The 12727-nt window shown below is 35.1% G+C and overlaps 2 protein-coding genes across 3 annotated transcripts; one reads left to right on the plus strand and one right to left on the minus strand.

Moving 5' to 3' along the window:
- The first annotated feature begins 147 nt into the window (after positions 1-147).
- Positions 148-5691, plus strand: LOC119998240 (transcription initiation factor TFIID subunit 15-like). Of its 2 annotated transcripts, none has more exons than XM_038845514.1 (8): positions 148-308; positions 787-965; positions 1157-1506; positions 1622-1816; positions 2557-2640; positions 3474-3555; positions 3639-3765; positions 5236-5691. In XM_038845514.1, the coding sequence occupies exons 2-8, from the start codon at positions 840-842 to the stop codon at positions 5460-5462; spliced, it is 1191 nt and encodes a 396-aa protein (XP_038701442.1). In that variant the 5' UTR covers positions 148-308; positions 787-839; the 3' UTR covers positions 5463-5691. The 2 variants fall into 2 exon arrangements, with proteins under 2 accessions (XP_038701442.1, XP_038701443.1); XM_038845515.1 differs by having other exon boundaries at positions 159-308; positions 798-965; positions 5236-5462.
- Positions 5692-6209: 518 nt separating this feature from the next.
- On the minus strand, positions 6210-7381 carry LOC119999121. The gene is made up of 3 exons (XM_038846641.1): positions 7013-7381; positions 6750-6913; positions 6210-6390 (listed from the first exon to the last, which is right to left on the minus strand). Exons 1-2 carry the CDS (start codon positions 7316-7318, stop codon positions 6761-6763), a joined length of 459 nt encoding a protein of 152 aa, XP_038702569.1. The 5' UTR covers positions 7319-7381; the 3' UTR covers positions 6210-6390; positions 6750-6760.
- Positions 7382-12727: the final 5346 nt, after the last annotated feature.

Here is a 12727-nt window from a genome sequence, read left to right on the forward strand (position 1 = left end):
AATTGCATTTACACTTGTGGCCAATTGGGCTAATTTTGTAATCTTCCTTTTCAGTTAATTACTAAAGGCCCAACACTTAAATAGACTGGGTTTATTGCTAAGGCCCAATTGTGACTCCTATTTTACAATTTTGGACTACACTTTCATCAGATCAGTTCCCGTTCCCTTTCTATTTGGCATAAAATTTACATGAACTGGTGTTTCCATTGACGATTGCAGTGCAAGCACAATCGATCGAGGAAGGAGAGATAGAAGCGATTCGACTGTGGAATTGCTTAATTTTGATTGCTTACATTTATATATTCTTTGTGAGTATGCGTGCGATTTCGCCTAAATTTACTGTCTTCTGATCTCTTATCTTTGAAGACGAAAAGATCTATGCATGTTTTTTTCCTCATAAATGCGTTTTGGAGGCGGCGATTTTTCTTCTGATTTCGTTTTCATTCTTTGGCTCCGAAAGGCTATCGGTCTGGACGAGCAATAAGGCGCCGTCAAAACCCTAGAAATCTAATCGTGTCGCATCCATTTTCGTTTTAAATGCCTGATTAGACCTGGAACTATATTTTAATTCAAGCTGGATGGGTGGTTGTTACTAGCTGCTTGGGTTTTTTTTTTTTTTTTTTTTTTTAATTTCAATCCCTTTATCTTATTTTGTTCGGAATACCTTATATCATCGAACTGTGCAACTAATTGTGTTCATGTTTTTATTGAATATTCGTGCATTTCGTGTTAGTACGAGTATTGTGCTGAAAGAAAACAGTGTTGTTGATATGGTTCTTGTTTTAGACTCTTGGTAGGGCTTGGAGCTAGTTCTGGTCTTATTTATTTGATGAAATTCGATGCCCATGGCAAGCAATTCTGGAAAGGGAGCCACTTCAAATGGGTCTATTTATGTTTGTAACTTGCCTGATGGCACCGATGAAACAATGTTGGCTGAATTTTTTGGCACTATCGGGTTGCTGAAGGTAGGGAGTCTCATCAGTTATTACGTTCTTCAGTTAGTACTTTTCTTGATGTTGGCACCTGTTCCTTCTTCACTGGTTTACATACATACATACATATATATATATGTATGTATGTATATGGAGAACGATTTTCATTTTTCAAAAGCTTTGATATTTGATATTTTTCTAAGTTTTGGCTATATACTTGATAGAAAGACAAGCGAACTGGTCGACCAAAGATATGGTTGTACCGAGACAAAGAGACCGACGAACCAAAGGGGGATGCCATGATAACGTATGAGGACCCACATGCTGCTTTAGCTGCCATTGAATGGTTCAACAACAAGGATTTTCATGGCAATATTATCGGAGTTCTTATGGCACAATCTAAGAGCAAAGATGATCACTTGTATAACTTGGAGGCGGATCCAGCTGGTGATAATCTTGATGGTTTGGAAAGTTCTATGGACATGAATGATGGTGGTGGGAGAGGTAGAGGTCGGGGCGATGCTACAGCAAAACCATGGCAACAGGATGGAGATTGGATGTGTCCAAATACAAGGTCTGTGATGTGACATTGGTGAGCAGCTCTTTCTTAGACTAAGTTTTCAGCTCTGTTTCTCTTTACCATGTTAGGTGTCTTATATAGAAGCTTCTCACGGTCTATTTGATTGCAGTTGCTCCAACGTAAATTTTGCATTTCGTGGTGTATGCAACCGCTGTGGAAGTGCTCGACCGACTGGTGCGTTTGGTGGTGGTCTGGGTGGTGGAGGTCGTGGGAGGGGTCGTGGTGGCACCGAATCTGGGAACCCTGGCCGTCCAGCTCCTGGTTCTACCGCACTTTTTGGTCCAAATGATTGGCCTTGCCCCATGTGAGACCTCTTATGGCTAATTATTAAAGTTATTTTGTCTCCTTAGATTTAGCCCATGGTTTTCTAGTCCTCTGGTGCTAATTATGGCAACACTAGATTGACTCCATTTATTTTTGGTATGCTTTTACTTTGTGGTTGACTGTTTGATAGATTGTCCAGTTAACAGCCAATGGATCATTACAGAACTTATTTGTTGTACCTTTCTCTCTCTTCTTCTGTTTCCTGTACCTTAATTGGGTCTTGTAATCTCTATGCTCTTTTTTATTGCCTTTCTATGAAGTTCCATTGTGCCAAAAAAATTATGAGGTTTATAGTGTATAAATAGGTAACATTTGAGCTTGTCATTTGTAGTTGTAATACATGTGTCTTTTTTGTTACTTCATCATCTGCTGCGCATTTTCTCAGGGGCGCTTATTTGGTTTACAAATAGCTACTTAGTCCTTGCTGATGATGTTAATGATCAGATCATGCAGATTTTATTCTTAAGGTTTATGAATTTTATTTCAAGAATCTTCTATCATTTGGTCTGGAGGAGATGCCTTTGTAATTTGTAAATGATTTAATGTGCTCCAAACTATAGATACAAGTATACGACACATGCTTAGTTGTTTTTCAATGACTGTATTTTTTATTATTCAAAAGGGGAAAAAGGATGAGGAAAGCATGATGACCTAGGCAACTTTTTTGATGGTTTATTATTGGATTGCATCTCGCTGAATTTTCTTGATTTTCTACGCCAGGTGTGGAAACATTAACTGGGCAAAGCGAATGAAGTGCAATATCTGCAACACTAATAAACCTGGCCACAATGAGGGTGGTGTGAGGTAACTTTTGTAACTACTTTTATTTACTTACATTGTACATTCTAATTAATACTGTTTTGACTGCCATTATGTTGTTTTCATTAATATTTATGAGCTTAATGTCGATGTTTCATTTTGCACTGTTTTGTGTGTGATATTCTTATAGCTGCATTTTGCACTCTTTTTTTTTTTTGTGTGTATGATATTCTTTTGGTCTCTCCACAAATGCACACACACGCAAACGCACATACATACATACATACATACATATATATATTTTTTCTCCCTCCTTTTTACAACTATATTTTCTGTATTTTTACATGTAGGTTTAGGTTTTTAAATTTTGTTCTTGAAGACTGAAATTTTGGAGCTGAAAATTATTTTATAATTTTGTCCTTTTCTAAGGCAATGAACGATTGATGATTTGGATGAATATGAATATAGTCGTGATACATCAACGAACAACAATGGGAGGTGCTCTTGTTCCATTTGGAGTTTAATGACTCAAGTGATGTCTCCACTAAGCGCGTAAAGTAAGACCTGGGTGTCTAGGAATTACTGATATTAAGTTTTTTGAGAAAAACATCACCCATTCACCATTTTTATGCTTATAAAATGTTGTTGCCTATTTTCTTCAAGCAACATACGGGAATAGCATGTTATGTTTGAATTCCTCATTTGCTTATATTGCATCCATACCGATAATTATTTTTCATTCTTTAGTAATTGTTACAATTTAATTATGAATCTATTGTCCTGCACAAAGACACATAAGAAAAGTGTCAAAAAAGTTCCTGCTCTTTTTTACCTAGAAATCTCTTATATTTATTGGGTGGATATCACTTATGGAACAGAGGAGGGCGAGCTGGCGGTTACAAAGAACTAGATGAAGAAGAACTAGAGGAAACAAAGCGACGGCGAAAGGAAGCTGAAGAGGTAAATTATCTGCATGAGCTCTGAGATACTCTAGTAGTATGTGTATATGTTATGCTTGACAATTTTCATCAACCTTATTCCAGGATGATGGTGAGCTGTATGATGAATTTGGCAATCTGAAGAAAAAGTTCCGTGCCAAGACACAGCAAGCTGAAGCTGGTCAGGTGCTTCCAGGTGCTGGACGTGCGGGATGGGAGGTTGACGAAATAGGTATATACTTACTTTAAATAGCCCTCAAAATAAATAACGTTTATTCTTTTACAATCTTGTTTCTATTTTTTAATGACTGGTAGTGGTGGTCATAAGTCAAGTAGATACTTGAGAATGAGGAAGGGATTTCAGGAATATAAATTTAGTAGTGAGCCACATCAATGTTAGGAAAAGGGTGACACGTGGAAGACTTTGAATTCAAGAATTTCGAGGTTTGAGATAATTTGAATGCTCATTTTTAGAATTTGAAAAATTTAGGGTGGGTTCAACAAAGGATTGTAAAGAAAATCTGTTCTGTGTTGTGTGTTTAAGCATTATTAGACAGGTATACTGTTACATACTTACATGAGCATTTGGTTTTTTTTTACTTTATTAGGGTTGTTCCTTTTCACATTTTTTTTTCTTTGTTGTTAAGTATTTGCATTGGTTATACAGTACAACTGGCATAGGACATGAAGCAGCAGTTGTTGTGGGTTTTGGGGAGTTAAATTGGTGCTTTGAAGGGGGAATGGATCTATGTATTATCATTTCTGTAGGGCTAATGGTTAGACAAAGATTGGCAAATGAACCATAAATCCGACTCAAAAATTATCTTAAACTTTCTTGACACAATTAGCCTTGTGGGCACTTGATGTATTTTCTTTTGCCAGGCTTTGTAATGTTATTGTATCTTTCTCTCACCCCTTGGGTAGCCCTAAATAAAAATTATTTTGCATTCAAAAAATAGAAAGCAATTATCCAATGTATCAGAAATTTAAAATAAGATTCAACACTAACTAGAGAAGACTATATGAGGTTCCAAATATATGATCACTTCAAGTTTCTTTGGTCTTTAACTTTTGTTCTTATTAACCTTTTTCGTCGGTATCAATAATATTTGATACATTGCTCAATAAGTTGAAAGCATTATTCCAAGCCTTTCTGGACCAGGGGCGGTGCTGGAGAAGGTGATTTGTACCTCTTATCATTTATTTGCTTGATCTTGCCTGACTATTTGGACATTAAGTATATTCTTCTTCTGAAAAAATTTAGCTTGCTTCAAAATTGCAATTCTTCTTCTGCAAGCTGGGTTGTACCCTGCACTCTCTTGTTTTTAATGTGTTTTTCTTTTAACTGAAATTTTCTCTTACACGATTATGAATATTACCTGTTCTCATGGGGGCTCTGAGTTGGCTTCCTGTTTAAGTGTGAAGTGTGTTTGTGTCTGACAAATAGATTGTGGGGTGGTACCCGAATTTGATGATAGCTGCGGGGCCATGTAAACATAGATGGGTTACTGTGAGAATTTCAAAATGAAATTGTTTTTTCTTGCTGGAATTTGAAGTGATTAGGAGGTGGCCACAACGAGGTCGCAAGGGCTACACAAATTATTATGTTATTTTTTACTATAAACTACTGCCTTTTTGCTGGTTGAATGGCATCGGGTTTTGGTTGCGTTAGCATTGTAAATGAAATTCGATGTTGTGGCAGGAGTCGTCAACAGAGATGGGAGAGAGAAAACCCGAGAAAGAGGAAGGGAAAGGGATGACAGAGGAAACAGCAAAAACAGAGAACGGGATGACAGAGACAGACGCCGGAGTCGAAGCAGGGAGAGGGACAGAGGAAGAGATCGAGATCGGGATTATGATTATGGTCGAGATAGAGACTACGGGAGAGAGAGGGACCATGATCGGGACTGGAACCGGCACCGCTACTAATGATGGAAGTCAAGGTTCTAAGTTCAATCTGGTGTATGTGTTCTTAAAAAAACCTTTTGCTTTCTTTGCCGTAACGGAAGACATTTGATTTTAGACCTAAAGTTTTCATTTGCTTGGAAGTATGATTGAAGATGCAACTTTTTTTAGTTCCAGATATATTTAACAAGAATCTGAACATTTTTTTGGTGGTTTTTATTTGCTTGGAAGTATGATTAAAGTTGTTGCAACTTTTTTTAGTTCCAGATATTTTTCTAGTTCCAGACATTTTTTGTGAAGAATTGCACTAGCTTGCTGATGTAGTTGAATGTTTGGATTGTAGTTTGCAGATACATTTGGATATAAGAAAAATTGAAATAAAGATGATAATACATAGATATAAGAAATCCTCCATCAATATAAGAGAGAGAACAAAATATATCAGAAAGTTGAGGAAGATTTATAGTCATCTCAGGTACATCACATTACAAAGTCGTACTGATTGAGAAGAATCGCAGTTGTCGATCTATGCCTTTTTCCTGTTGTCTCGAATCAATTGTGATGAGCAGCATTATATATACTCTCCTTATTTTACTAAATACACCCAAAACTTGAACTTAATAAACCCCATGTTATAAACATAACAAACATTATCAAGTACACTTCTTGTGTTTTTTGTTGATTATTCTGAGTGTTTCTTTTGACTGCAGCCCAGTGATTATAATCACTGGGTAATTGTGTGCTTATGAAGCGAATGAGTAGAAGCCAATAAAACGAACAAAAATCACAAATATATATGTAGAATATAGTCTCTTTCAACATCTAGATGAAGGTTTATAGACTCCATAATAATTGTTTTCACAACATTACAAAATTACAAGATATCTAGAAACATGGCGTCAGTTCGTCGGCCTTGTTGTAGGTAAATTGTTACACCTCTCTCCAACTTAGCCTGCATCGTTAAAAAAAGAAAGGAAAAAAAAAAAAAAACTTGTTAAGAGTTCTGTTAAAGAACAAATTTCATTTTATATTCTACGGGGCATTTCGTTGGCATTTAGAATGTGTGGCGAGGGTGAGAATCGTCCGTTCTCTTGTTTGATTGGATTTTTGGAGGATGAAATCTCAAACTCATTTCATCATCCATTCTCTCTTGTGGAGAGAATTGCCAAGTTTACCAAGATGGTGAGAACGGTTTTCTATTCTCACTACTTGCGGAGAATAAATTTTAATAGCACGCTCACGCTCACGCTCACGCTCACGCTCATTCAATCATATGCATGAACCAGATGCCTTGCAAGATTCTTCACTCACCGAGGTCGGCCCTAGAAGAAGGGAGCCCTACGAGGCGTTCCTTTTCTCTTGCGCTTGCAAGTCTCCGGCCTCGAGTCTTTCTTTCGCTGTACATCCTCCAGGCTTGAATTTTGAGGAAAGGGAGGAGAAGAATCACACGCCTTCTTCTCAGACAACGCAGTCACCTGGAAGTTTCAATAATTCGTACCATGAAATTAATGAATCATATCTATTCCTTACATGAGAAAAGCTGTGTATATATATGTATATATATATATATATACCTTGCAAGAAATGGAGCAGTAGTTGAACTGATCGGGTTCTGCCAATCTCCTCTCGCAGGTCCTGCAGGTGGAGCCATTGTTGCTTGATGTACCACAGTGGGGAAGAGGACTTAGAGATATCACAAGCCTCTTATTCGATTTATATGGCTGAAGAAACACGAAATTATAATTAGTAGACTGAAAAGGAAAGAAGACAAAGATTGTAATCCTTAACCCTAAATTCGTAAGATTCTCGAGGAAAAATAAAATCGGAACTTGTGGCCTAATAGTAGCCAACTCCTCCTTTTTACTTTTTGACGGAGACATGCTTTTCCTTTATATCAATAATTTAATCCCGGCAAGAGTTTTACTATTACAACTCTTCAAAACTCAAGATCGAGTTTTCTTCGACAAAAAAAAATTGATGCAGGATGTGCTAATACAACCCGCATTCGCTCGAACAGCAGGATACCTCTCTGCTCAAGCGAATTCAAAACTACGCATGTTTTTTTGGATTTCCTAATTTAATATTTATTTATTGTTTATTTGAGTCCAATTAAAATTTTCTTTTACTATATTTAAGGTTGTAAACTCTTATTAAAATTTAACTTTTGTTGAATTAATATAAAATCAGATTTTAGTGGAATACTACTTTTTAGTTCAATTCTTGGTGGAATCAACCAATTGAAGCTATGTTGCAATCATGAATTTTTCTTTATTTAATCTGTACTTCATCAACCTTCCTCTCCCCAACCACCATGAACCCTCTTCCTAATTATCACATAAGAGTACCGTGGTAGGGTTTTCGATATATGGATCAAGAATGAACCTAAGAGTTACTCGTTTGTTTCACCCAAAACCACTAAAAAAGACAATTTTCATATATACACAAACAGTTACGGTGGCGACAGGTAAGACTGGATCGAAATCCATGTAGGTAGGTGTCTGAAAGTGGGACAAGCCTACGGAACTAGCACTTTATGTCCTACGTCTGGAGAGATAACCAACTAAGTTATCGTGAAGTGGTTTAGGACATTAAAATTCATCAAAATTAAGACCACAATGAATGCATATTGGTTTCTCCAATTATATCTATAGATTACTCAAAAGAGTAGAGAATATATATATATTACCTGAATAAGAGAACAATCCATGTACTTTTCCATGGCAGTGAGAGACACAACATCCTTGTAGACATGCCTGTAGATCTTCAGTAGCTTGTGCTGGAAACGAACACAGGAAGATATACAATGTTGGCAACCAGAAATTTTGCAGTTGATGCAATATCTGTTCCGCTCGTTCCCGCGAAAATTCAGATGAGATTGACATGAATCAAAGAATGTTTCTTGCAGAAATGGATCAAGCCATTCTGGTTTTGTGTTTTCTTCTTCAACCTGAAATATTCATTTTGTGTAATTTCAAGACATTTTATTATGTATATATATAGTTCTAGTTTGCAATGCAAAAGCGTAAAATCCAAACACCTGAGGATTACTCGGAGACCCGAAAGCCTGCAATCAAGAAAAAACCATTTACTAAAACATATACGATACGAGTGTGTAAATAGAGAAACAAGTTAATATTCCGTAGGTGAACATATGATCTAATGATAGAATTAATTATAGTGGCGCAACTTAGAGATCTTGTGTGTTCAATTCTTGAAAATAATTTATGTACATCGTGCCTGTCAACCCCGCCCTGTTCATTGCGGGAGGCACGTGCACAAGAGTTGTTGACATGAATTCATCAATGTTGGGAGTAGTAACGGATTCTTTCTTTTTTTAGGTGAACGGGAGATTAGGTGCCAAACTACTCGACCATACAACTCCTCAATATAATTAAATATTATGTCGAGTAGCATGTTATTATTCTCAATGAGGATAAATTTTGCGTACATATTGTCTATTTCCGTCCCATTCACTGCGTAAGACATGTTTATGGGAGTTGTTGACATAAATTCACCGAAGTTGGGAGTAGTTAGGGATTTTTTTTAGGTGAATGGAAGATTATGTGTCCCAACTTTTTTTTTTGAAATACCACAGAGAATTATGCTTCCGATTGGAATCGAATCTTGAGCACACATATGCCTAACCTAGCCGATTACCAACCAAGCCAACTCCCGTTACCACCACACAAAATAGTTAAATATTATGTCAACTACCATATTATTCTCCATGATCTCATTCATATTCAAATTTATTGATGAAGCATTACTTTATTTTCTTACATATCATTTAGATCTTTTAGATTACTAAGAAATAAAATATTAATAAGGATGTATGTATGAAATGAATTGGGGTTTTCCAATTAATGGAGGATAGATAGATTTGATTATTTTGAATAATCAACACAAAACAAAGTACATATGAATGTACACTTCCAAATTTTTGATAATACTAACAATTAATTGAAGATTTTCTTTTTGAGGGAAATGAAACGAAACAAAAATTATATAATTTAAGAAACTAATATTTTGGGAAATTAAAAAATTAGATCTTATTAAGAAATTCATCAAGATCTTATTAAGCAAAAAAAAGAAGAAAAGATTATGATATTATCCACATACCTCTTGTACCAACCTAGATGATGAAGATGGGTTCATCCTGCTCCTCCACAAGAAAAAAAAAACTATAAATAAAAATTTAAAAATTTTAAGATGAATTTAATAACTAAAGGAAATTCAACTTGGGAAAGAAGTATATATATAGTTACATACACATACATACCTATATATACACACACACACACACCCCTTAGCTAGTTGTGAAGTAGTGAAGTAGAGAAGTAGGTGTAGTCGATGAAATCAAAGTGTTTGTAGGGAAATGAAACCAAAACAAACCATTAATCCTCGGTATTTGAGATTGATTTTTCATTTCAAATTAAGACGTGTGTTGATCTTTCATTTGATTCGGTTACCATATAAAACAAAAAATAATTGATTGTTAGTTTGGCACATATATATTTTGTATTTTTATTTTTCCTTGATGAGTAGTAGATATCATATTAGCAAGGAAAAAAAATAATCATGTCATTAATTATGCATATATACCCAATATTGCAACAATGAATTTTCATGTGAGTGGGGAAAACTACAAAGTTGACCAAATTAATTAAACAAATAGAAGTACTTATAAATTATCAAATGGTGAATTTAATTTTACTGAAAAGAAATTCTGATTTTGTTTGTCCATTTTTAGACCATCTATTGCATTAGATATGATAAGATATCCATCCAATGCTTCCTTAAGTTTTTCAAAAATGTCCAAAGTAGAGCACTTACTAAAGTGGATTATATAAGATAATCTACTAACAAGAAAATGGAAAACAAAAAGTTTTTGAATTCTTGGAGAGAATTCATGAGTAAACTTGTATTATCTTTCATTGGGACTAAGTCAAATCACTACAAAATATGATTCAGCGTCGACGCTTCAATAATATCGTAAAAATAAAACACCATTAATATATTTTTTCGACGCTTTGCGAAACGCCATTAATATATTTTGTGTTGTTATATATTCGAGGCTTTGACAAAAACATCCTTAAATTGAAGAATCACGGTGCTTATAGAAATAAGTGTCGTGAATGTAGATTATGTTATGACGCTTAACTAAGAAACATCGTTTGTGTTTTTATTTCATGACGCTCATGTATAGTGTTGTCCCATGGAAAAAATATGACGGTGTTTCTATAACAAGCGTCGTTAATAGACGATGCTTTTATCAGAAAGTCGTGGTGTAGTACGGGCCAATTACTTGGGGTGGATTATTTTTTGTCACTACGACGCATCTTCGATACATTGTTACTGTGGTTTCGTACTTAAGCTCCATAATAAGAAATGAGCGTCGGCACTTTCCAAAGAAGCGCCGGCAATAAGTGTTATTGTTGATGCAGTTTTTATAGTGCATATAATGTGATCTATGTATTTTTTGTACAAATTTTATTCTTTGCTAAAAAATTTTTCTGACTGAGAACGACACCATACAAGTTTATCATTTGGATATTCGATATGAGTCTAAACTCGGGCCATCAGACCCACACGCCCATAAGTTTTTGACCTACGTAACCACAAGGGCATTACTCTTAATGAGAATTGAACTTAAGATTTCCCGAATCCATACGGTTTGGCTCTATAAAGATTCACCAATATAATTAGACTATTACCCAAGTGATTATTCTTTCCTGAATCCACTAAAATACAAAATCACTTTCCTCTAACAAAAAAAAGAGAGTCAGAAAGGACATTTGAGGTACTTGAAATCCATCTAAGAATCAAACATTATTACTTCTGCCTTGCAGACATTCATCAACTTCAACAAATCTGAAACCTTTTTTGTATAAAAATCAACCCACTTGAAGTGCCTCTACCACAAAACAACCACCACTTTGATCTCTTCATCATTTCATTCTTCTTCTTCTTCATCATCAAGAGCTTCCAAGGACAACTCTAGCTGTCACCAAATCTGGTAGTCTCAACATATTCTTGACCAGGATAGGAATAACCAGAGCATTCTCATTAGCCTTTTGTCTACCTTGTTCCCAAACACACATTTTGTCCAGAATGTACGCAATGCCTTTTCACATATACTTTTCTCTGCTTCAACTATGATCTCTAGTATCAAAAAACCAAACCCAATTCCAAAAATTTTGATGGATTCTTTCATTATCGTCGATGGGGAGGAACAGAGTTGTGCGGATCCAATGTATCAACAGAAATCAATAAACCCAAAGCGGGCATATCACAGATGTGAGTAGGGTTAGGATTTTCCACAATATTGTTTAAAATAGTCATTACAGAAGCTCCGGAAGCATTAGTGCAAATCGGTTTCCTAATTACTCTCACAAGGGCTTCAAAAACAACTTCAATCTCCCCTCATGTGTTTATGGGGATATTTTTTTTAGAACAAAAATATTGTTATGTATTGTTGTTTAATATTAACAATAATAATAGAATGGATAATATCAAGTTACTATTATATATTATGTATTGTTGGTTAAGTAAGTTTTTTATGCCATTAAAAATGATATATATATATATATATATATATTATTTTTATTTTTATAAATGGGTTGGTAAAAGATAGGTAGAAGAAGAGAGACTAGAATTTTAAGTAGTAGAGGAAGGTCTTTAATACTATGTAGTACGTAGTGTCCGAATGATGACCGTTGGATATTTAAAAGCTGTTACATTATGTCCGCGAGTTTAATTATTCAGTGTCCAAGTATACCACGTCATACGTCGATGTGGGCATCGTCAAAACTAATGGGATGGTGCTAATTCACAGAGAATTGGTGTTTTTTTTAAAATTTGAATTACAAACTATACACGTCTCCATTCTTAATTAACTACAAACGTATTGGTACAAATCGCTTGTGAAGTAGTATTATCCTATTAATTTTGTTATGCCACATCGACATATGAGATCATCAAAACTAATGGGACGATGTTAATTCATAGAGAATTGATGTTTTTTTTGAAATTTGAATTACAAACTATACCTATCTCCATTCTTAATTAATTACAAACGTATTGTTACAAATCACTTGTGAAGTAGTATTATCCAGTTAATTTTGTTATACCACATCAGCATATGAGATTATCAAAACTAATGGGACGGTATGTAACATTTTAACCGTTGGATCATATTTTGTTGGGTCTACAATTTGAAAACCCAGTTGGGGATATTGATTCTCTACCGTGGGATCAATCAACATGTCTATGTCGATATCCGATGGATA

The sequence above is a fragment of the Tripterygium wilfordii genome, chromosome 5, assembly GCF_013401445.1.
Source record: "Tripterygium wilfordii isolate XIE 37 chromosome 5, ASM1340144v1, whole genome shotgun sequence".
Lineage (NCBI taxonomy): Eukaryota > Viridiplantae > Streptophyta > Magnoliopsida > Celastrales > Celastraceae > Tripterygium > Tripterygium wilfordii.